General features: G+C 39.0%; 2 protein-coding genes across 4 annotated transcripts in view; one reads left to right on the top strand and one right to left on the bottom strand.

The window, feature by feature from the left end:
* Positions 1 to 558: 558 nt before the first annotated feature.
* LOC109087396 (zinc finger protein 821-like) lies at positions 559 to 13,747 on the bottom strand. Of its 3 annotated transcripts, none has more exons than XM_042761122.1 (6): positions 13,613 to 13,747; positions 4,589 to 4,723; positions 4,278 to 4,390; positions 3,389 to 3,487; positions 2,303 to 2,466; positions 559 to 2,209 (listed from the first exon to the last, which is right to left on the bottom strand). In XM_042761122.1, exons 2-6 carry the CDS (start codon positions 4,671 to 4,673, stop codon positions 1,432 to 1,434), a joined length of 1,239 nt encoding a protein of 412 aa, XP_042617056.1. In that variant the 5' UTR covers positions 4,674 to 4,723; positions 13,613 to 13,747; the 3' UTR covers positions 559 to 1,431. The 3 variants fall into 3 exon arrangements, with proteins under 3 accessions (XP_042617056.1, XP_018957150.1, XP_018957148.1); XM_019101605.2 differs by lacking the exon at positions 13,613 to 13,747 and adding an exon at positions 11,160 to 11,657; XM_019101603.2 differs by lacking the exon at positions 13,613 to 13,747 and adding an exon at positions 11,173 to 11,657.
* LOC109093880 (AP-1 complex subunit gamma-1-like) overlaps positions 13,625 to 25,569 on the top strand; it is a 27,174-nt gene continuing 15,229 nt past the window's right edge. The window contains exons 1-3 of the mRNA XM_042761123.1: positions 13,625 to 13,763; positions 24,433 to 24,636; positions 24,748 to 24,872. Coding sequence (XP_042617057.1) covers positions 24,436 to 24,636; positions 24,748 to 24,872 — 326 coding nt within the window. The 5' untranslated portion in view covers positions 13,625 to 13,763; positions 24,433 to 24,435. The remainder of the gene's footprint in view (positions 13,764 to 24,432; positions 24,637 to 24,747; positions 24,873 to 25,569) is intronic.

The following is a 25,569-nucleotide window of genomic DNA, read 5'->3' as shown; positions in this document are numbered from 1 at the left end:
TTGTCATTTCGGCGAAGATGTAGAGCAATGATTATACCAGAGGTGTCCAATCCTGCTCTAGGACGGCCACCATCATGGAGAGTTTAGCTCCAATCTTCTCCAACACACCTGCCTGATGGTTTCAAGTAACCCTGAATACCTTGATTAGATGGTTCAGGGGTGAACTCTGGAGGATGAACCCTCCAGGGGCAGGGTTGGACACCCCTGGACTAGAGTATGTGTTGGCATTGGGCAGCAGTTCTCAATTCCAGTCCTGCTCTGCACATTTAGCATGTTTCTCTTATGGCTTCAGATGTTTGTTCTATTCGAACATAAGTGCCCTACGAAGTGGACATCACAGGATATTCCGCCATAATTCCAGTTTGAAGCAAATGTATATGTTCCATTCAAAGTGCATTAAAGTGTGCGCGACGTGAATTTAAATTGTATTTATTTACAGAGGTATATGTCGTCACACTTGTCCGTGTGTGAAGACGTTGCGCAGCGGAAATCTGTGAATGAATGTTCCGAAGTGAAGTAAACTTCAACAGATTTCCCCTGCTCAGGTAGTAGAGAGTAATAAACACTGTGTAGGGACCATGTCAATGGGAACACAGTTCATGCACGGAGCTCACTTCTAATGAGCTGATTATCTGAATCAGGTGTGTTAACAAAGAGAGACATATAAAATGTGCAGAGCAGGGGATCGCGATGACTGGAATTAAGAACCGCTGGTGTATAGAGAACAGTGCGTCAGTGTGTGGACCTGCACGGCCCCCTGTGGTTCCGGTTGAGGCCACAGGTGTGGCTAGGCCATGCGAGGATCCCATGGTGAGGTAGTTGCTTCTGTGAGTATGAGCTAGTAGTGACCCAATCTAGGGTCCTGGGAGGTGAGCCATAGTTGCAGGTAAACTCCAACCTTTAAGACTGGCAAATTTGAAGAGTAGGCTGAGTGTGGCTACACGTCTCACTCCTGTCACTGTAGGTCCGTGTGCAAACCGAGAACTTCGTTCTGGAAGGATCTCACTGCTCTGAAGATAGACGGCTAAAAGTCTGAGCCTTGAAAACAAAATAGACAAGTCTTTTCTTAAACATGCTTACAGAGAGGGTAACATATTTGCCCTTCTGTGAATTTCTTATACAAGTTCAGTTAATTATGTAAGTCAGTTTATGTTTGTGTCTCCATTTGTGTTGCCGCCTATCTGCATAAAGTTGAACTCTGGTCAACATTGTTGCATTGCAACTCATGGTCTATTAAGTTGCCTCAAATCTCTCTTTGAAAATGAAAGACATCTGGTGCCTACATCACTGCAAATTGCTGTTAGGGTGAGCACCTTCTTGAAACTGCAAGACCATAACCTTCTCATCACAGTTATGTTCAAGATCGTTATTCTTTAAGAATGGCAAATTCTTCTTGAATGTTGGGCTGAGAGGTGTTTGGAGCTGTGCTTGTTAGGGAAGCTTCATAAACACTCCATTGTCCATGGAAGGGACAGACATGGGAAAGGAAAACTGGAATAGACTCATATCAGCAGTGAGCGCAGCCATCGCAGCAGGGTCATGCTCGATCTGGTTTCTCAGCGATGGGTCGATCTTCTCCAAGCGCCGCTTTAGCCTCTTGGCCTCCCTCTCACGGATTAGCCGTGCCTGCCTCTTCTCGGGCGTCTCGTTGGCCCGCTTGAGTCGCATGGCTTCCCGGTCTCGCTGCAGACGACGTGCCCGTTGTTCATCCGTCTCCTGCATCCTTTGCATACGCTTTGCCTCACTGTCTCGTAAGCGGCGCATCTCCCGCTCCTCTGGTGACTCACACGCACGCTTGGTCTTCTTGGCTGTTCGTTCCCGTTCAAGCCGCTGCATCCGCACCTCCACGGGTTCTTTATTCCTACGGATCGCCCATTTCCGCATGGATGGCGACTGGGCATCCACAAGCTGCTGGTAGGCTACGCAGCTGTTGCAGACCAACAAAACCCCAGCTGGGTACACGGGCATAGGGTTCATAAGGTCTGGAAGAGGCGGAAGTCCCGTACTTTGAGGACTGAGGCTGTCAGAGAGTGAGGGAAGAGGAGGCGCAGAAGGGAGAAGACCCTCCGGCAATGAGGTCAGTCCAGGACCAGGACTTCTGTTTGGGTTAATCATAGTGCTTCTGGGTAAAGAGTCAGACATGGCACAGGCCTCACCATCACTGTTGATCTCTATACTACTTGTGTCGAGGAACTCCTTCAACTTTTCCCTAGAATTTCAGACCAGGAAACCGTTAGAGCAGTTAGAAACAACAATGAATCCTATTATCCTAGTAAACTCATGTCTTGAGTACAGAGCTGACCTGTTGAAGTTGTTAGTGTCTGTGAAGCGAGCCCCACATACGGCACAGTTGGACAGACGGTCCTCTGAATGGATGAGAAGATGGCGACCAAGAGAGCCTGGAGAACTGAGAGCTCTTCCGCAAACAGGACAGACATAACTCTTACTGCCACCCACAGCTGTGTGCTGTACATAGACAATAAGACACAAAGAGATTTCATACATAAATTCTTCTGAAATGAAGAGACTTGAAGGAACAGTCCAAAAATGAACATTGTCATGATTCACTCAACCTTTTGTTGTTCCAAACCCGTACGACTTTCTATCTTCTAGACAATTTTAAATAATGCACTGGTCATTGTTTCCAAGCAATTACGACAGGGACTAGAGATTTCAAGTTTCAAAAAGCGTGCAAAAATGGACTTATCATTTGAGGCAGTCTATAAATTGTAAATAATTTGAAAGGGGCGATTAGTACATCATTCATAACTTCTCATGAAAGAAAAAGTATTACAGATTTGGAATGGCATACGATTGAGTGAATGATGAAAAATGATTTTCATTTTGAACTTGGGATACATTAAGCAACTTTTGCATAGATGTTTTTGACACTAGCTGCCGAAAAACAGAGCCAGTCTGCAAATTTTGGAAGTGAAGTGTACGACTGACGCAGACTGCAATTTTTTCGCTTCAGATTTGGATTCCATCCAGTCCGGGGATACAAAACATGTTTTGAGCTGATTTTAGAACACATACTGTTTTCATTTGTCACTAAGTGTGAGTTTGTTGTGTTTGGTTAGTGTGTGATCCCCATTTGTTTAGTGTATGAAGCCCAGTCTTTGTCTGTAACAGTTTACAAAGTCAGCAACTATATCATGCCTATTGTTTAAGTCATGTTGTGTATTCTGGCCTTTAGGTGTGCTTTACAATCTGCACATTACTGATGAGCTCCAATTGTAGTTGAGTGATCTGATCACAAAACATTTTGGACACCAGTACACATGTATTTAACACTGTCCACTTGTGATTGGCTCACCCAAGATAGAAAGAGTCTAAAGTGTAAAAAGAGTCTAAAAGATACAAAAGGCTTAGGTAGTGGTGTCCTCACCTGGTAGACGTGTGCGATGAGCTGATCTGGGCTATTGAACTCCAGGGAACAAAGAGGACATACAAAACTGCTCCCCTGGTCTGTCCCCTCCTCATTCTCCTAACAGACACAATGCAACCACAAACAGTTACAATGATAGCCAAGTTTAGAGTTACAAGACTTGCAGTCTGAAATGTAGGGTAATATTCTTTTTTATATATATAGTATGATTGCAAGTGACTATTCCCTGAAACTGCTAATGACTGTATATATATATAGTATGATTGCAAGTGACTATTCCCTGAAACTGCTAATGACTGTAGCTGTGGCTGACTTATGCAGCACTGGAGTAGTGTGGCAGACAAATGGATACATAAGCCCTATGACTCATTCCAACTGTTGTCAACTGGGTTGCTATAGAGCCATGAGTCACTCTACAGAAATATCTATCAACCCTTCAAGATGCCAACAATCGATGAGGTGGGATGACAAAGAATTCTGTCATGCTTTTCAACTCAAAATTTAATGAAGTCACACAGACTTGTATATAAAATGACAATCAGTGCCCTTTAAAAGTTCTACATGCTTTTTTTATGATAGTATTAGTGCAATCAGATGCGAAAGATAACTTAGTTCAGTAATCAGCCGCAGTTTTAATGTGCTTCAAGGGTATTTATATATTTAAATATTAAATATTTAACCGGCATGACTTTAAAGCATATGCAAATAATGCAGTTCTTGCATAACAATGGTATTTGTATTTAATTTTTTTTTTTTTTTACTTTGCAAGGCATATTACAGTGAGAAACTGAGTTGTCTGTGACAATGCCGTCATGCAAATCATGATAAAAGAAGAATTTAAGAAAATCACACAATCATCTATTTCTTACTTTAAACCTCCATCACTCACCTCCTTGACGTCATCATGCAGTATGGGGCCGTGGTTGCTCTTATTACTCGTCATGCTGTCATCAGCAGAGGCGTTTGAGGAGTCGTCTTTGTCAAAATCACTATCACCGTCGTCTGGCAGGATAGGGAGAAAAAAAGTCATATTATCAATGGCTCCATCACAGGTCACCTTGCTTTTCTTTTCTAAGACTCAACACTACAATCACAGCTGTCTTCCTCGTTTTTAATATTTTATTAGCAGTAAGCACATATATAAATAAATTCACAGACAGACATGCAGTCGTGAGTTGCCTCAGAAGCTGTGTGTCTCACCACTTGTGCTGTCTTGCTCTTCAGGTTCCTGTGAGTTGTTGCTATGGCATTCCCCGTCCTCAATGAAGTCATGTCTAGCATCCATCTCAAAAGTGCTGTGCTGTGGGCCGTACAACCCAGTCGTGCGAAAAGGCCCTGTGAGTGAAACGACATCGTCACTGAATATATTTAAAACTCGTTTTTAAGGGCTTGCCTGCTTTGGTTTCCTGTGCATTGCTACGTGGTTGCTTGGGTGGAGTTTTAGTGCAGAGTAGAGAGTTTTAGTTCTGGGTGATTGCTGAGGTCTTGCATACAGGCCCAAGTCGGGTCACTTTAATTTAAGATTTATTTTTTGTTCTTTTATCATTCATGACTGTTGCACAAATGGTGTGGGGAAACGTTACATGCCAAACATTAATACTTAAATGTTTTTCAACTAAAAATTCAATCTTTTGCATGTTGTTCCAAAACTGTGGAACACAAAAGAAGGCATTTTGAAGAACGAATCGGTGTCGTTTTTATTGAAAGTCATTAAAAGTCAATGTTCTTCAAAATATAGAAATATATGTGCAAACACACACATTCTACATGAAATACAGCTATCTATTCTCACCACCAATAATGTCACAGGTATCTAGAGTAAATCTGAATTGTGGTTGTTTCTACAAACATAACAAGAAAAGTAATGCTTTGTATGAAGCCTGTGTTTATAATGCATTATAAGGGTGTTTTTAAGGCATTATAATGCATGCATTATTATAAAGAAATCTCATGAATAATCAAATAACGACAGTTATAACATAATTCTTACCTATTTGTGGTTATGATTTATAACACACAATGAACACATAAAATCAACTTAAGATACAATGGATTATAGTTTCCATAGTTATAATGTACTATAAGTCTCATATCTAGACATCTGCGTAATATTGTTTCTTTTACTGTAAAGTGACAAATAAACGTCCAAAGGCTTTATGATGTGGTCATAATATTTATAATGTCTGTTTGTTACAGGAAAGTAATATAGTTTGCATCTTCTTTCATCTATAATAACAAAGTAACAAAAATAACCATATTGAGATATATTATTATGTTGTCATGAAATAAAATTACTTATATTATTGTGAAATAAGTACACACTGGTAACAGTTTTTTTTTTAATTGCAATTATTGTTAACTGAGAATTTTCCTGTTGTTTTAGGTTTTTTCTGTGCTATCCGTTCACTATCTGTATTGAGATTTTAGTTATCATATCAAAGTCATAATTCTGGTATCGTGACAACACTAATTATGTTATTACAATTATTCATAAAATTACATTAAGGTTACATTAGTTAATATGAACTGACAATGAAAATACTTCTAAAGCATTTAATAATGTTACTTAATTTCAAGATGCATTAATAAATCAAAAGTTGTATCTGTTAATATTATTTAATGATCTGACCTAACAAACTAAAAATGAACAGTTGTATTTTTATTAACTAACATTAACAGATATGAATAAACATTGAATCAAGTGTTTCTGCTCATGGTTAGTCAATGCATTAACTTTTTTTATGTATATAAGGCATTATGCAAGCATTACAATGAATACCCTTATAATGCATTATAAATACAGGCTTCTTAGAAAGAATCCTAGATGTACTGTTTCCAACACATCAAAAAGCCTGAATCTGAATAATTCTCACTGAAATTCTGAATTTCAAAGAAAAGGCTGACTGTGTGAACAACAGAGGCCAGAGCTGCGGTGGTGTTGTGTGATCAGAACAATAGTTGATGCTGCATTAACACACTCCACCTCACGCTCACCAACCCCCACGATACACGCTCAACTCAACATACACCGCAGTCCCAGAGGAAACCGCCTGCATCTCCTGCGCGCCGAGTCCGTGCCTCTAATGTGAGAATCATCTCCTCCAGAAGCACTCCATACTCCCACACGGAGATGCTTTTCCCTCTGCATGCATCCCATTACTCCAAACACTTTCTGCGAAGCTGCTTTAATCAATAGCACGAACGGCAACCAGCATGCGAATTAACCAGATATTATGCTTTCCAATGAAAGTGCCGGTGCAACATGATACAGTGTTCTGGAAGGTCGACGGGTTGTTGCTATCCTCTTCAGAATTGTTGTGAGCATGTAGCTATGTGGTTGCTACAGGGCCAAGCCTCAGATATGACTCTGTGATTTTAACCACCTGTTTTATCATTCGGAGTCTGATCTCTCATAAAATTAACACCTGATTTGATGTATTGACCTCCTGATAATACTGTTTTCAAGTCCAAGCCTCCACTCCGTTTTAACAGCTGTTTATGAGCACTATACCTTTAAAGGAACAGTCCACCTTTTTTAAAAATAGGCTCATTTTCAAACTCCCCAGTTGAGTTTTACCATTTTCGAATCCATTCAGCCGATCTCCGGGTCTGGCGGTAGCAGCTTTGCTAAGCTTTAGCTTAGCTTAGCATAGAGCATTGAATCTGATTTGACCATTAGCATCTCGCTCAAAAATGGACAAAGAGTTTCGTTATTTTTCCTATTTAAAACTTGACTCTTCTGTAGTTACATCGTGTACTAAGACTGACGGAAAATGAAAAGTTGCAATTTTCTAGGCCGATATGGTTAGGTACTATACTCTCATTCCGGCGTAATATTTAAGGATATGCGTAATATCATTGCACCTGCTGCACCCATCTACGGCAGCAAAGTTCGGACTGAGAGTATAGTTCCTAGCCATATCGGCCTAGAAAGTCACAACTTTTCATTTTCTGTCGGTTTTAGTACACGATGTAACTACAGAATGGTCAAGTTTTAAATAGGGAAAATATCGAAACTCTTTGTCCATTTTTGAGCGAGATGCTAACGGTCTAATCTGATTCAGTGATCTATGCTAAGCTAAGCTAAGCTAAAAGTGCTACCGCCAGACCCTGAGATCGGCTGAATGGATTCAAAAACGGTAAGACACAACCGTTTAACTCTAGGGGAGCTGGAAAATGAGCCTATTTTCAAAAATAGTGAAGTATTCCTTTAAGCAAAACTTCTCAAAAAGATGAATCACTATCTGACCAATTTTGCTATGGAGATATATAAACAAACAAAAGATATTTTGAAGAACGTTGGTAACCGAACAGTTCTGGTGACCGTTCATTTCCATTAATCACTCCTAAAATAAAATTGTTGTTGTTTTTTGGTGGTTCCATGAAGAGCATCCATTCACTCTGAAATATAAGGGTTCCAAAGGGTGTTTTCACAGTGATGCCATAGAAGAACCACTTTGGGTTCCCCAAAGAACCTTTCAGTGAACAGTTCTTAGAAGAACCATGATTTACTTTCTTTTTACTAACCTAAAGAACAATTTAAAGAATCCAAAGATTCCAAGTATTTCAATTTTTTTGGAACCTACAAACCAAACAAATAACCTTAATATTTAAGAATCTTTAAACTTCACATAACACATAATTTATACTATAAAAAATTAAAATGTTCTTTAAAAAAAAAAAATTTAAAATGTTCTATTCACTAAATCACTAAAAGATTCTTTGGGGAACCAAAAATAGTACTTTTACTGCATCACTGCAGAACCACTGCGGAGTGTATACACATAAAAAACTGAGACATTGCTCCACAGAAAAAAGAACCTCAAACAGGTTTGGAACAACATGAAGGTGTGTAAATAATGACCACATTTTAATTTTTGGCTGAACTATCCCATAACTCTAACAGTGATGTTTGCCTACTGATATATTGTTAAAGTGGACTACAATCTGATTTTATAATGTCAAGCTTTAGTCTACATTTGAGCTCGGATCATTTCAGGACTGCCTCCACCACATGTTTTTTTCCCATTTGAAAAACAACAGCCGACGGATGTAATACTTCACATCCACTACTAATCACCACCAAAGATTGTCAAGAGTTTCCACCCCACTTTCCCAGCATCCTCGGGACGGTTTCTAAGGGTGTTTGGGAGCATCTACACGGACTGCATGAGGGATATCAGCGTTAAAATCCGAATGTATACAACAGAGCGGCTCCGCGGCAGTCAGGCCGTGATTGATGTAAGCGCATCTCCCATCCCCCTCTGCCAGTTCTGTCTGTACATCTGTCTCTCTCCACCCTCCCTCCGTCTTCTCCTCGCTCCCCCCTCTGTGTGCCACTGTGATGTTATCTCAGAGTCTGTGTGTCTGTAGGCAGGAGGTGACGCAGTGTCTGTCTGAATCCAGACAAAGAGACAAACTCATCAGCCAACAGACGCGAGAGAAAGGCTAAAGTCAGAAGAGGGGGTGGGTGGGAACAAAACTTCACTCGGATGCCAGACAATGAGAGCACTCCTGAATTCAAACCATCCCACAGCCTTCACAAACCCACCAACCCGACAGAAACCAGTACAAATCCTGAGAACGCGCAGGGGACGGGGCCCTCGCACACTGTCTAGTTTGATGGGCTGGAAGAATAGTCATAAACAGTCATCAGATAAACCCAGACAAGCAATTCAGGCCTCACTTTGCCTAATAATTGACAAAGAAGAGCAAGATCAGTCATACAGGTTCCCATGGAGTAACATTTCCATTATGTGCCCCCCAGTGTGTCTGCAAGAGCCCCTATGTTTACTAAGAATCACTCTGAAAAGGAAAAGACGGAGTAACATTTACAGAAAAGTCTCAGCCTTTTACTTTCATCAGCTCTGAAAGTATTGAAATCATGATTATGTATAAGTAGTTGCTGGAAACTATACTGAAAAAATGGTGTTGGATTTCATTTCAACTATTTTCACTCAGAAATTGCTAGTAGATTTCACAAATAATTATAAAGAAACAGCGTGTAATACAGTGAGTTCAACTTTTAGAAGAAGAGAGACTGAAATGGTATTTTCTTTTAAAACGTAATCCAATAAACTGTTTTAATTAACTTAAAAAAAACTAAAACAATTAAAGTAAAACTATAAAATGTAACTGTAAATGTAAAATATTTTTACAGTGTAATGTGTGTGTGTGTGTGTATATTTATATATCAGGTAACACCTTTTTTACGATAAAATATCAATTCTATACAGCACAAATTAATATAAGACAATCATAACTTTTCACTAACACTGCCTGCAGTGTAGCCAACTCAACCTTTCAAAACCATCTGAAATTATAGATCAACATATATCAATGATTATTTATGACGGTCGCATCACATTTACACTCAAACAATAACGTATAATTATGAAGTTACTGGGGTTTGACGAGAGCTTCCACATACTCAGAAAATGAACTGAATCATGAGGTTTTGGTGATCATGACCTTAAACCAAAAACATAACACGTGTGTTAATTTGATGCTGATTTATCGAAATTGGAATTTAGTAACATTTCTAAATAAAAAATGTGTCAAGGGTAACGCTACTCATTGAGGAAAGCTGTTTCTTACATAGATGTGACAGTGTTCTCTACAAGTAATAAAATCTTCATATCCATGTATTCATTTATTGGTAAGCACTGCCTGCCAGTCAAACTAAATCAACATAGAGGATTATTTATAATGAATGACTAACTTTGCATGATCTCTTACATTTATATGTTTTATTTTATTCATTACTACAAAATATATGAGCTAACTTTGTTCCCGCCGATGAAATTACGAAAACATGGAGAAAAGAAAAAGAAGAAAAAAACAAAGGGAAAAAGTGATCTTTTTTTGCGATGAAATGTGTGTGTGTGTGTATGTATGTGTGCATATATATATATATATATATGAACTGAATATTTACATACATACAAAGTAACTATGTATATATATATATATATATATATGGTATATAATGTGCATAATGTGTGTGTATACTGTGTATATTTATCGTCTAAATAAAAATAAAAATAAATACAATTAAAAAAATAAACAATTTTTGCATAATGTGTGTGTATACTGTGTATATTTATCGTCTATATATAAATACAAAGACATACAGTATATATTTTGAAATATTTACATGCATATTGACTACATTTATATATTTGTATTCATATATTTTATTTTATATAAATATATTTAATATATAAACATAATTTTCTTAAATATATACATGCATGTTTGTTTTCATACATAAATATACACAGTATAAACATATATTATTAAACAAAAACCTTAATTTTGCTGCCAACGATTAATCGCGATTAATAAAAAATGTAATTAGTTCCTTTGCTTTGAACTCTATTTTCAACGCTATTTTTTCCAGTCTTCAGTATAAAAACACACACAAAAAATCATTCAAATAAGGTTATGTAGGGCTTCAGTCTCTTCGCAAATATATATCATTGTGACATTATCAGAAGTAAGTGATTGTGAGGATATTTTGGGCTCAAACCCCGATGTTTCAGGTGTATAATCGCGTGTATATGCTCTAGATCCGCTCTGAAACCAGCTGTGAACGTGTTGTGAAGAGAGTTTGTGAACGCCTGGCCTGTGGCTGGTGTCCTCGCGCAGTAAATGCGGATGTAAGAAAGCAAACAGCTCAAAGCCACACTGTATGATGAAGATCACGATCACCTGCAGGAGACCCGAAGCCGCTTTAAACGAACGAGGGAATTAAAAGTGTTTACGATACCTGGGATACCTACAATTCACTTTGAACGGGTTGGTCTGTTTGCGTCTGGACATATTATCCCCCGCTCCAGGATGAAAACAAGCCGAATCTCTTCTTTGATCCGACCGATGTGGAGACGCTTTCAGACAATCCGAAGGGAAATGTGTTAAAGCAGACAACAATCCCGCACACGAGACGCTCCTCACGGGCTGAAGTGAGCAGCAGACGGCTACATCGGCCGGAGCGGTCAGGTTCATTTGACTAAAAGAGAATTAAAGATCACTTCTGCGCAAAGAGACATCTCGGGCTCGGGCTCGGTCGGCGACGAGAGCGCGTTCATGTCGAGAGAGCTCGGTTTCCAAAGACCGGGGGAAGATGAGCGGAGCTGATGTGAAAGCCGGGCAAATGCACTGCAGAGACTCCTCACCTAACGTTACATGCATTTCAAGCGATGAGCTGAAGTGAGAAGAATAACTAATGCAATCATCCACCTCCCACTGACCGTGAACGAGACGCGAACGCTCCTATAGGGGGCGCTCTGCGGCTCACAAACACACATTAAAATACATCGACGTGTTTTGTCTATTTAGTAAACTAAACAGTCGTCCTAGTGTTAACGTTATCATTTATATGCAATCATTTTGAATGGTTTGTAGTTCATATGCAAAGGAAAGAAGGTCGCAGCGTGTTTTGCGGAATCGCATTTTTTTTAAATCAGCGGTGATTGGTTCATCGTCAACAGCGCTGAGAAAATTAACAATCGCCACGTGCGAAGCTCCGACTATAACACCGAGAAAAGAGATTATATATTATATTCAGTGGGTACGATATTGAAGGCATTATAAAACCCTTTGTGCTGTACACACACACACACACAAATTTTTTTTATAAAAAAATAAATAAATACTTGCGCTGATAGATAAGCCGATTTTTGCACATGTGATGAATAGCTGTTTGTATAATGCAAGCTAATGGGTTTCAAGGAGCAGAGGTTTTATCTGCCTGGGGACCTTATTTGGCCACTTCCCAGCAGTTTTTCTCCACCCCCCTTTTCTTCACAATTTTTGCAAATTACCTTTCTAGCAGTTTTTAAATTTCTATTGTAAACCTATTCAGTTTGTAGGAAACAACGAGACGCATCATGGGATACACATACGTGGATGTGGGGTACAAAGCTGTTTTCCTATCTATCTATCTATCTATCTATCTATCTATCTATCTATCTATCTATCTATCTATCTATCTATAATTAGGCAATAATTAGGGCTATGAAAAAGATGTTTGGAAGGCCTACTGTATAAACAGAATGCATTTTGTTAGTGTAGGTAATAATGGCAAACTATTATTGTGAAGAGTGCAAGCAATTCCTTTTGTTTCATTTAGGTTCTGCAGAGGCATATTTTTGGCTTCGCTGAAAACAATTAATAAGTGATTGGGCAACAGTTTTATCTGAAATCTGCAGTCAAGAAACAGATAAGTTTAAATTGCCACTGACTACTTAATATAAACAGTAATTTGTAATCTGCATAAATAAATTAGAAATTCAAATTCAGGGACGTGAACAATTAGATTTAGGAAAAACTGAACTGAATACTAAATATAATTATGATTAAATATGATAAAATGTTATTATAATAACATATATAGAGTACATGTAATATAGAAATTCAAACGCTGTCAACTTAATACTAAGTAGAAACTAAAAATAAAAAATCCAGATGATTTGTGATTCATTTGTTTTGGCTTTAGTGCAGTGACGTGTTTAATGTTCTCACACATTATACTGTGAATACTTTGTATTTAGGAAGATATTTGGGGGTCAATCTTAGATCATAAGGTGCTCTTTGAATAATTTTCATCGGTATTAATAGTAATAAAAGCCAATTGCAATACATTATACAACATAATGTTATTACAAGATTATGTATATGATATATTTTACAATCCGAGAGCAATTATTTGACTTCGGAAACATCATACACAGTTGCTGTTCATTGCGACACTTGTTAGAAACCTCTGTAGTGCCAAACTTCACCGCAGGATCTCTTCAGGTCGACGGAAGGAGAACCAGTTCCTGACTCCCACAGGAAGTGCCCAACACTGCGCGGCGACGTCATCACTGACTGCCACGAGGTGAGTGAGCGAGGCGCGGACCGCAGCACGGCTCTTTGGGCAAGTCATCCGCCGGAATGACACGTAGCCTAGCGTTAAAACGCAACAACGCTCCACTGACAAAAAAATAACTAGTAAAATAAAAAAACCGTGCACGGTACCACGCGTTCACCGGCGAACACAGCTCGGGATTTATTCAGCGAGCGAGGCGGATAGAGCCTCTTGCCATATTATTTTAAAAATAAACCACGCCTATGCAAGCGCATTTTTAAATTCACATTCTTTTTTTTTTAAATGCACGAACGCGGTGATAAACACTAATAAACGCAGTCTCGCAGTAAAGGTGGCACCTTCTCACTCACATCCGCATTTGAAGGTCTGAACATCTTAATGTATCCCTCCGCCTGCGGTAGAAGTGCTGAGGCTGGGACCGCCGCCATTTTGGATGTCTGGTCTGTTCCTCCTTCCGTCGATTGAGAAGATTGCACCTGTTTTCTGGTATCGTAACGGCTGGTGAGTGGGAGCTCGTTTTAACCGACTGAACGACTGTCGAGCTCGGAGCTGTCTAGCCGCTCGGTTTTATTTTCGCCGTCTCTTGTGCTGCTTGGGGAGTGCGGCGCGCAGGCTAGTGCTAACGGCAGCTCGCACCGGGGCGCTAACGGTCGCCGCTCGCTGAAACTATCGCTCGGGCTGCACGTCCACGGGCGGCGTGACACAACCGGGCGTTAAACAGCAGTTAGACTCGTTTATAAACGTCTCGGGGGGGGTTTAAAGCAGGGGTTTGTGTTTAATCCTCCGTTAGCTCGACGCTCGATTTGAGGCCCGACTCGCGTTAAACTCCGGTCTGTTAGCAACGGACAAACACAGCGCTTCATCCACCGAGCAATAAAAGAGGTATTTATTTCTATTCAAATGGCTCAGAAACGAGTATTAATAGAGAACGGAGGACTTCAGCAGAGCGTGACGTTTCGTCATCTCACTGTTTATCATTTAGCTTAGCACGAAAGGCTTGACGTTGTAGCGCAAGCGGGTGCAGAAACATGAAACCTTTAACAATCGCTCTTAACTGTGCAGAATAAGCAGTTAGGGTGTCTCTTTAAAGTTAATGCAGTGATAAAGGTGAAGAATGCGAGGTGTGTGATTCAGACTTGTTTAGTCACCAGCTGACGTTAGGATCGAGGGAGATGTTAAATCATTCTTGTTGTTGTTGTACTTTATTTATGAATGCTGTCTAAAATGTTGTCATGTGTGTGCACCTGTTGTGTTGCGGTGGACACATGACTAGCGATCTGTTCTTGTGATTGTGGAGTAAGGTTACAGAAATGAAGGAAGTGCTCGTCTGTAAACGTGTCCTCCCGGTCTCTGCTGCAGTTTGCATGATTCCTGGCTTAGATTTGCATCCTCTTTCCACTCCAGGAGCTTGTTTTTCTTTCTGTGAGTGATTATTTTAAAGCTGCATTTTTTTCAATCAATATTATTTTTTTTTTCAATTAATTGATGTCTAACCCGGTTTTTCCGATTATTTTCCGATTAGTCGATTAATCCTTTCCTTAATTCGTCAATGAATAACTTCTGCAAGGAGCTTGTTTCAAGCATTTTCTAATATAAATACCCGTTATTGAAAACTACCAACGTGTCAGGAGTTAAAACGCATCTGTCAGTGATACAGATGTCACGATGACTGTACAGTTCACAGTCACTGTTTGGGACTGACGGCAGTATTTGCCTACAGGTGCGAGTCTTCATATGCTTTGTTCATTCGGCAGATTAAAATAGCTGCTTGAATATCTGTATCTGAACGAGCAAGCGTATAACTATAATGATGGGATCAAAGATGGCAATGTCCATAACACCAGGAAGTTTTGTCACTATCGTTGACAGCATGTTATTAAATAAATTAGTCCAAGTGAGGCGTAGGTTAATCAGTCCGATGTTTTAAATAACAATGTGTTTTAAATGCTTTGTCATGGCAGCTCCAGTAGATCTTCAGATGAACAGATGAGCTCGTTTCTCCGTCATACAGAGACTTCCTTAGTGTCTTGTGTCTATGAACCGATGCTTTTAAACTTCCCACTTTAGGATGAGATTCTCAGTTATAAAGTTGACAGGTCTTTTTTCTTCTTTTACTGTGAATATTGGACAATGTGATGCAGGGTGCTCAATAGTAACGGTTTCAAATTTAGTCCCACTTTTAAATTTTTTTTTATTTCTGCTTTATGCAGAGCACCATTAATCACTGGGGCAGTCCATCAAGATCGATATATTACCAGTACTGATGCTACTGGTCCTTACTACGAAATCCAATAGTGACTAGTGTATTTTTCTTTCTGGTTGTGGTTTATTACTTGATTACTAGTAAGCAGTGATGTGCTGAAATTTTGGCAAATGAAGATATTCAGCCAAAACGGAGAAAACCATTAATTTTCGTTTTCAGCAGAAATGTTTTTGGAGGTCAGAAATCATTTAGCAAGCAAGAAGCAATTATCACTTCTCCAATGATGTTTTGACCGTGTCATGGTCTGTTTTATGCACACGATGTCGATGAGCTACAGCTGGTAAACAGCAGTGTGGACGCACTTCACAGAGACCAAATATTATAGTAAAGTAGCAGTATGTAAAATTAGTTTGGTTGAAACATCGTGAGCTGGTTTACTACGACTGAGAACATGACACTGAACAGCATACAGAGTTCGATTCCCCAAATGTAAATACCAAAACTTTATTTTTGGATATTTCTTTTTCCTCTTTTTTTTTTTTTGCTAAATGAAAGAAAAAATGGTGCATTACTACTAGTAAACCTTCATCTTCACTAATACTTATTAGATTATTCATTTTATGTGACCTGTAGGGTAAGAAGTTTGTTATTTGTAAGCAGTATTTAAATTGACTAGGCATATATCCTGTTCTCTGATCTGATTTGGTGAGACTTTTTCTATTTAAAGGGATACTCCACCCCACAATGAACATTTTGTCATTAATCACTTACCCCCATGTCGTTCCAAACCCGTAAAAGCTTTGTTCGTCTTCGGAACACAATTTAATATATTTTGGATGAAAACCGGGAGGCTTGTGACTGTCCCATAGACTGCCAAATAAATAACAGTGTCAAGGTCCAGAAAAGTATGAAAAGCATCGTCAGAATAGTCCATCTGCCATCAGAGATTCAACCGTAACGTTATGAAGCGCCGACAATACTTTTTGTACACGAAGAAAACAAAAATAACAACTTTATTCAACAATTCCTTTCCTGTGTCTCTCCAAATCATCTTATCTCCACTTTCAAAAAAATGATCATCACCCAATTTGTTTACACTCTTCTGTGTCAGCCGCGCCACAAGGATACGTTTTCTACATATATTTACGCTTTGGTTTTAGGGCTGCAACTAACGATTATTTTGATAATCGATTAATCGGTCATTTATTTTTACGATTAATCGATGAATCGGTTTATGTACTTATATTTTAGTTTTGCCCATTTTTTCCCCAAGTAAATTATTAACAAAGGGTCTTTATAATTCAACATAGACTTTTTAGAGATTTTAACCATTTTGCATGGTCATATCCTCATCAAAAACATACCTGGAGTTGTGTTTTATTATGTGTTAGTTATCCTTTGTCGAACTCTTCTGCAATCAAAACACTGACCCATACATACTCTAGCAAATTTCACAAGGAGATTTCAAATAATGTTTCCACCATGGCAGTCCTTAGGGCTCCTAAAGTAGTTTAACATCCCGAACAAAGCTTATTAAGGAATCTTTCAGAACATATTATCACATAGAATAAGAATAAAACAGAATTAAAATTGCAGGAAATTGCATTTTATTATTTTTTTCCTGTAAACACACAGCTTATACCTGGAAACAGCTTTATAGCTTCTGCTGTGAAATTGTAAACAATCTTTCAATAAAGTGCCAATGGCATGAAACCTGAATGGAACTCACATTTTAAAGTAAAATTTAAAGTAAAATCCATCAGAAGGTTGTCCAGAAAAAAAATTGGACACACACAAAAAACGCTGCTGTGTGAAAAAGAGCAGTGAATACTTAGAAAAAAGTGCATTTCACATACATTTAAACATTAACCTCTCTCAGTCAGTCATAATTAGGCTGCAAGACTGAATAACGAACTGGTAAACCGACAAAGCTTTAAATGTTAATTGTTAAAAAGCAATGTTATCAGCTTTCACGACTAAACATGTGCAAACAACATTGTGACTGCAGAATCTATACAAATAAAAGTCTTTGCACAATGTGATTTTCATCGGATTTAAATATGTAGTGGTCCTTATAACAGTGCAAAATTCAAAAATGTAATAAAGCGATAAAATGTTAACAAAACAGCGTATGCCTGAACTGACAGGAATTCAAACACCTGTGGGAAATGAGGCAGAACACTATTCACTCATTATTTGAGGAAAAACTTTGCATTGCAGTGCAAAAAGGTCAACATGTCCAAATGTTCAGGGCTTAACAGTTAGGCTTGCTCTCTTTTTACTCCCACACTTTGGATGACTTCGTCCGATTAGTTTTATCTTCCGCTTTTTTCTTACTCGAGCTTACTCCACTGCCGCCTGCCTCACCCATCACGCTGAATGCAGCAGAGAGACGCTGTACGGGAAGCACGTGACATAAAACGAGGCCAGCTATTGGCTATTCGCTGCTTCTTCCTGCTGTACTGGCTGAGTAAAACCTCCGGTGGCTCATTACTGCCACACTTTGGTCACCGCAGATTTAAAATATGCACGAAATGAGCCGCTTACGGCAAATAAAAAATATTTAGCAACGAATCGATTACTAAATTAGTTGACAACTATTTTAATAATCGATTTTAATCGATTAAATCGATTAGTTGTTTCAGCTCTATTTGGTTTAAAAGCAAACAGCGCATCTGCACAGCGGGGCTGACACAGAAGAGCGTAAACCACCTGCGTACTGCTCAGATTCTCCAAAATGTCGCTACGCTGATGTGGAAAGAGTTTTCTTAGCTTACAAAAAGCATTGTCGTCGCTTCATAATGTTACGGTTGAATCTCTGATGGCAGATGGACTATTCTGACTATGCTTTTCATACTTTCCTGGACCTTATTTATTTGGCAGTCTATGGGACAGTCACAAGCCACCTGGCTTTCATCCAAAATATCTTAAATTGTGTTCCAAAGATGAACAAAGCTTTTTACGGGTTTGGAACGACATGGGGGTAAGTGATTAATGACAACATTTAATTTTGGGGTGGAGTACCATTGCTTGATGTAACTTGTTCTCTAGGTAGTCTCCTCATTTTTTTGCTTTTCTCCTGGTTGCTAAGTACAGTTTCCATGAGATCAGACATGACACTCTGGAGGCAGGTGTGAGAAATCCTTTCTGTGAGAAATCCTCGACACCGCCGAGATCCTGGTATTTTCTCTCGTTACCTGAATGCAGCTCTCTCGGGCTCACAGTTTAAATTAAGAAAAACTGTTCGTGTTTCCATTATCATAACCCGGCACAGTATTCGTGTATATTTACATACACCTTTAGCAGTTGGATTATCATGTTAATGTCATAGATAAGGACATCTGGTAAAATATTATTGTACTACAGCCACTTATGTGGTTTTAGTCTGTTGTGTCATTTTAATGGATAGATTTAATTGTAGAGTCAAACTCTTATTTTTGGCGGATTCTCCCCATGTTTGCAGTTATATGCAGTTGGCAGGAGACCCTCAGTGCAACAATGCTCTTATTATCTGCGAAAGGGAGGTATGGTCACGTAAAGCTGACCTTGGAGAAGCTATTCTTCTCTTGAAGTAAAGAGCTACCGCACCTAGGGTCACCTTAATCCCTCTGTTGTACCTCTTTCGTCTTCTCAGCAGTGAGCTGTAAGTGGAAGAGCGTTTGTATGAAAAGCAGTCCTGCATTTTGTTGTAGTTGAATGGCATGCTTCCTCTTGCTGTCAAGGTGGATCATGCGGTCTCGTGCTTTCCTCATTCATTCATCTGTAAAGGTTATGGTAGTACTAATGTCACAATATTGGATGCTGAATCACAAGCCGTCATGAAGCTGATGATCTGCTTATACATGGCCATGATTTACAGTGTTTGGATGCCAGCTCGTTGGAGGTGGAAAACCCATCTTGTGTTTCTCTGTCTTTAACGCAGACTGCCATTACATTTTAAAACCAGGGAGAGTAGCTCAGTGGCAGGAGCCATCTAAACAGCATTATATCCTGAAGTAGGCCTGACTTTAATCTTCTCTGTGCTGTGCAAACTACGTACAGGGGAGAGTAGGGCTTGTGGAAGAAAAATGCCGCCAATTCAGTGTAGATCTATCACAGTTCTGCAATGCCAGGCAGGCATATTTTGATAAGAGTCCCACTCTTAAACTTTCGGATGGTTTATTCTACTACTTTTATCTTCATAGCAGTGCACTTTTAATCCAAAGCAGCACTAATTATTGGGGAAGTCCACCAGGAGCTATATATCCTTATGTGCTCTTAAGCGTACAAAGCTGTAGTGTTTTCTGAGTAACTATCTAGTTCTGAGATTTCTTGCCGCAGTATTAATCTACTACATTGTCCAAAATTTAAAAATGCAGTCATTTACTCATGTTGTTTCAAGCCTGTTTGCATTTCGTATGTGAGAAATAGAAGATATTTTGAAGGATTCAAACCCAATTGACCTTCAGTGTGTTGACAAAGACAATAATTAGAAAAATATATTTTTCCCAAAATATCATCTTTTGTGCTCCACATCTTTACAGGTTTGGAACTACATGAGGGTGATTACATGAAAGATTTTTTTGTTTTTCGGTGAGTTATAGCTTGAGTAATCTTCTTGATGGTCAAATCACTACCTGTGTTATAAAGTGGGAAGTCCTGGTTTCTGATTGGTGAATGGTGTTCCATCAGCAGTATAGTAACATCTGCTGCGTGTCATACATAATGACTATTTCAACAGTATAGCTAACCTCTACAATGGACTTTGCACAATTTAATGCCTTGGAAAAACATCAATTTTAATAGATTTATTTATTTTTATTAACTTGTCTATGCTGATGATGTGCCAATAATTGCTCTGTTATTTTTGCTTTCCTTTTTGACTGTGATTGCATTGGATTAGCACTAAAATCTTCAATAATATAGGCACACTTGAACAGGCAGACTACCCCAACCAGAAGATATAAAAAATAGTCTTGTTTGCAGCTTAACTTAAGCCAGAGCTGCTAATTGCCCTTAGCCTGCATGTCATCTGCATGGAGAGGTTTGCTAATGCTAACATAGTGCCAAGTAAGCTGAAGAGGCACTTGGAAATCAAGCATCCCTTCCTCAAAGAAAGAAGACTTGGCTTTCATCGAACTGGCAAAAGACCAAGAACTGTGTGAAGTGTGTGTGAAGACATCTGACTACAATACAAGAGGCTAGTTACTTATTGCTGGAGCTTACTCAAGTGGAATAAATGTGATAGACGAGACGCTGGTTTGATTGTGCCTTTTTGCCCGTCTAAAAAAAACAAAACAACTTGCACAGTTTTACTCATTTCTGTCTCTTCTGACTGAAATATTTCATTTAAAATGTTAGAATTTGAATATCAAATTACTTTGACATCTCTTAAGCCCTGATTTCTAATGACGGTTATTTTATAGTTAATATGTATGCAGCTTTTATGACGACATATTAAGAGACTAAATTAAATATTTGTACTTTAAGAAAATGCATGTTTCACACACAAGGGCCATTCAGAATTAGCTTGTGAAGACAAAGGTGTTTAAAATAGGGAAAGAGTGTAAATATCACAAGACCTGCAGATTCATAGCAGTTTTAAGCAACATTATTGACGTTAATTTAAAAGTCATTGGATTATGCCCATTTATTATAGTTTTTTCAAAATATAGAGACTGTACAATATTTTTTATACAATATTTTAAACTGGTTTTGCAGTCACAATAGCAGTAAAGAGTGATATTAATGATAGTAAGAATATCACTTTATCTGAACTTTCTTTTGGCGCTTTTCCACTGCGTGGTACGACTCGGCTCAGCACGGCTCGGTTTGTGTTTCCACTGCAGTTTAGTACCGCTTTAGAGTAGGCAAGATTATTCACATGTCATTATAGTTGCGCTGCCTCTACTGCTGCGACTCCTGAAAAACGTTTCCATTCCGCTTCGCCCCATCAAGCTCTCACTGGATCCGCTCTTCTGCTATCAACAAGAGGAACGTCCGTACTTCAGCAGACAATGAAACAACAATTTTTTGGTTTTTAGAAAGAAAAAAAAGTGCACTCATTCAAAACAGTTGCGTTCGATCCTTCGCTGGCTGTGCTGATTTAAATCTAGCGGTTTTGTTTTGTCTCTGTGCCGTAAGTTCAGTGACCCAGGTAGTGACTATTCTCTCTGGCCAATCAGTGATCGGCAGAGTTTACACGTCACGTTTTGGTAACGGTACGGTTCACATGGAACCTCAACCGAGGTGGTACTACTAAAAAAAAAGTACTAGGTACTGTAACCAGTGGAAACCCCCCCCCCCCAAAAGTGAACCGTACGGTACCGTACCATGCAGTGGAAAAGTACCATTTGAATTTCTCTTTTGAAAACCATAGGAATGAAAATGTGTTTTTAGCAAAACTGTGAACTTGAGATAAAGGCCACTACATGTTTAATTCCTTGGAATAACAGTTTGCTTTTATCACATCATGCTTAGTTGGACAATGACGCTGCATATTTGTCATTAAGTGCTCTTCTTTGCACTATCCATCCATTTGCAACCGTAACCTTTGTTGTTCTGCAGAGAGATGCTGAGAATATCTTTGTTTAGCAAGTAATTACTGTAGTTCCTTTCTGGTTTGAGCAGCTTAATTAGGTGCTGCATGCTAACAGATTTAAAGTGCGGGGCTCCTGTGTGATGGAGAGCCAAAATCAACACTCATCTCTGCATTGGAGGAAGGGAGGAATATTAGCTTTGTGTTGCGTCTTTGCGCTGTATGTATGTGAGATGGATCTCCTGGTGTGATTAATGTGCGTTCTCAGAGCAGTAAACCACTTGTAGTGCTCCGTCTTTACAGTGCCACTGATTACTTGCTTTAGCAACTTACATTTAATTGCAAGATGACCTCACACTATCCATGCACTCCATTACGGCATTGCAACGAGCTGCTCTCTGTGTGGGGTGAAAGTACTGTACTGTTTGAACTTGAATGCCATGTCCATTCAACCTCAGTCTGCAGGATGAGTCATTTCCTGTTCAGTCTGTTTATGTACTCCACGTTCATATTTAACTGCCACAAAGCTGTCCCTGCACATCCTACGACAGCTTCCTACAATAATCCAGAGAGGTTTTTTGATAGATGAGCCTTCTCTTTCTATTAGCAGCCGCGTTTCACACCTTCCGTGATAATAACCATCTTATTCTCACTGTTTATGAGCTGAAGATCGTTTTTCTCCTGTGTGGCAGGTGTTAGCTTGACCTCTACTTCCTGTGCTTTCTTTACCCTTGTATACGTTTTCTGCATTGTTATTAGCCTTCATTTGGGATGCTAATATATGTTTATTGGGTTTCTCTTTTGATTAGATGTCAGATATAATTTTTGGAAAGCAAAAGATAACCAAATTAACTTCAAAATCTTGAAACTTTATTGCATAACATCCCTCCTACTGTGAAGTAAAGTTTTTTTCAAGTGCCCTTTTCCATTTGCTCCAGATGTTTGTGTTAGAGCTGGATTCATGTTGAATGTTGTAGAAATAGGCTCACGCAGTTGGGCATAAATAGGCAGTCATGTAATCTTACCACTTTGTATGTGCTCACTTTAATTTTTAATCAGCCTCCAGTGGATTGAAACCTGATTCTGTTGAAGGAATGGAGTTTCACATGTGATTCCACCTGCTTGTGTCACATTGGCAGATGGAGCTAATTATGGCCATACTCTGATGTCTGCCTTTTCCAGACTGACTGTCCCCATAGAAAAAGATTGCCACATGTGCTAGTCAATTATGAAATGCTCGGCGTCTTTCGGGATTCTTGGACTGATCAAGAGATCGCGCTGTGTTGTTGTGCCTAATTCCTCTCGCAGAGCAAGAATGATATCCCTATTTACATCATTTACATGGCAATGCATCGTTTAGATTTGACAACCGGTTGCTGTTGTGGACTATCTGTTAAAGCTAATTTATTAGTAATATAATGAGAAACGCATGCATTATATAAACAGAAATATCATTCATTAATCCTGATGTCTAAACATGTCAATTTGACAGCGTTTAAAAACAAAGCACTCATGGGGAGATGCTCCAAGATGCAACACTACAAAAGTTGGGCTGAAAGAATATGGATGTAGAGGATTTAAAGTTGCAGCTTTTCAGAAAGGTGTTTAGTGTGAAAACTTAAAAAAAATAAGTAAAGCATTGGCAGTAAAATTGACAATTAAAATGATGTCTAACAACGATACAATATGAACAATTCTAGACAAAAATCACAAAACAAAACTAAATTCAAAAACAGCCAATAAATGCAACAACATCAAAACAATTAAAATCACTAATAAGTCTACATGTTCTGCATACCCAACCCTCCTGGATACAGTTCAGGAGAACAAGACGGACTGTAAACCACAGCCACACCAGTAGTGATGGAAAGTTTGAATCTTTGGATCAGATCTTTGAATCTCATTCAGCAAAATGAACAAATCCTTTTTCAAGTAATTTAGTTAATTTCAGCAGAATATAATTAAAGCTATGCAGTGTTTACAGGAAACTTAAATAAGTTCACCTCCCAAGTCTTCGGGTCCAAGTCGTTTGTTCTTTTGTCACGTGACCGCTTTCCGGATCAGTATCTTTTAGGGCTGCACGATTAATCAAATGCGATTGTCATGTGCTTCTTGTCAGTAAAGCTGGTTCTGTGATCAGTAGTAAATGTCCATCACATGCTTTCAGATAGAGCAGCATTTACTACACAGAGCTGTAGTTCACTGACAAGCTACGCAAAATCGTAAAGATGATTTAATCGTGCAATTATGAAATCAGATCGATCTGCGATTTATGAAAGCTGTTTGCATAGCTTGTCAGTGAACTATGTCTACGATACCACATTTAATAACATGTTCTTACTCCAAACTCACTTCATAACGTCAGTTGAGTGTTTAAAATAAAACCTTCTGTGAGATGATGTGGCTACTTATATTGGTGCTGCTGTGACACTCCTGTGCTTTCATTACAGAGGATGCCAGCTCCGATCAGACTGCGGGAGCTGATCCGGACAATCCGGACGGCTCGGACCCAGGCCGAGGAGCGAGAGATGATCCAGAAAGAGTGTGCTGCCATTAGGTCATCCTTTAGAGAAGAGGACAACACATACCGCTGTAGAAATGTGGCTAAACTGCTTTATATGCACATGTTGGGCTACCCGGCACACTTTGGCCAGGTGAGAAAACAGTATTTCAGAAATAACAGGAGTCTGTAAAAGGGATGCAAGAAGTGCCCATTTAAACATACAGATTTTTGCAGTGTTTCATGGGCAAAATGTAATTTTCAGCTGGAGTGCCTGAAGCTGATTGCATCACAGAAATTCACGGACAAACGGATAGGATACCTGGGAGCCATGCTGCTCCTGGACGAGAGGCAGGACGTCCATCTATTAATGACGAACTGCATCAAGAAGTGAGTGAGCCGAGGATGTAATCTTGTCTCAACACTCTCATGAATCAACATCTGCCTGTGGGATTGGTGGGGGTTTAATGTCACACTTGTAGGTGGAGAGTGTGAAGAGCAGGATGATTGGGATCTGCTTCCTGAGTGTGATGGCATTTTAAATTGCATTTCTTTTTTTGTTCCATTTAGTGTCTCTCAAACATCTTATTGCACATCTTCATTCATCAGTTCACATGTTATTGTCATTATCTCAACAGTTTTTCTTGGGCACTCAGATTTTACATCGAACATCAAGTGTGAACCCAACGTGATACCAAAACTATGACTAAAAATGTAAAATTTTGGTGTCTATTGGTTAAATTTGATATTTTCCTGCTCTCAGCAACCAATAATTCACTGCATAAAACACATTGTGATCAGAACAAACCATGTTTTATGCATTTGGGCAGATGCATTTATCTGAAGTGACTTGCATTGCATTCAGTGTATACGTTTTTATCAGTTTGTGCATTCCCTGGGAATTAAACCCAGACCTTGGTGTTGCTACCACCATGTAGCATTCCTGTAGTTCAAACAGTAGAGCATGTAATTTCCTACTTTTGTTGAAAATTATGACTTTGGCCGCTTTGATGCTATCAATTCTAACTAAATTAATTTTAACCAAAATATCAGTGTTTGATTGGATGCACAGCTTTTGACATTTTTT

The sequence above is a fragment of the Cyprinus carpio genome, chromosome A7 (genome assembly GCF_018340385.1).
Source record: "Cyprinus carpio isolate SPL01 chromosome A7, ASM1834038v1, whole genome shotgun sequence".
Taxonomy (NCBI): Eukaryota; Metazoa; Chordata; class Actinopteri; order Cypriniformes; family Cyprinidae; genus Cyprinus; species Cyprinus carpio.
This window is presented reverse-complemented; position numbering and strand designations above follow the sequence as displayed.

Excerpts from the sequence above, each read along its gene's own strand:
- LOC109087396 (XM_019101603.2), bottom strand. The coding sequence starts at position 11,395 with ATGAACCTGACCGCTCCGGCCGATGTAGCCGTCTGCTGCTCACTTCAG. Across the intron at positions 4,724-11,172 it reads CAACCCGTTCAAAGTGAATT|GGCCTTTTCGCACGACTGGG; the intron begins GTAGGTATCCCA and ends TTTCACTCACAG. Across the intron at positions 2,210-2,302 it reads GACACTAACAACTTCAACAG|GGAAAAGTTGAAGGAGTTCC; the intron begins GTCAGCTCTGTA and ends CTGAAATTCTAG.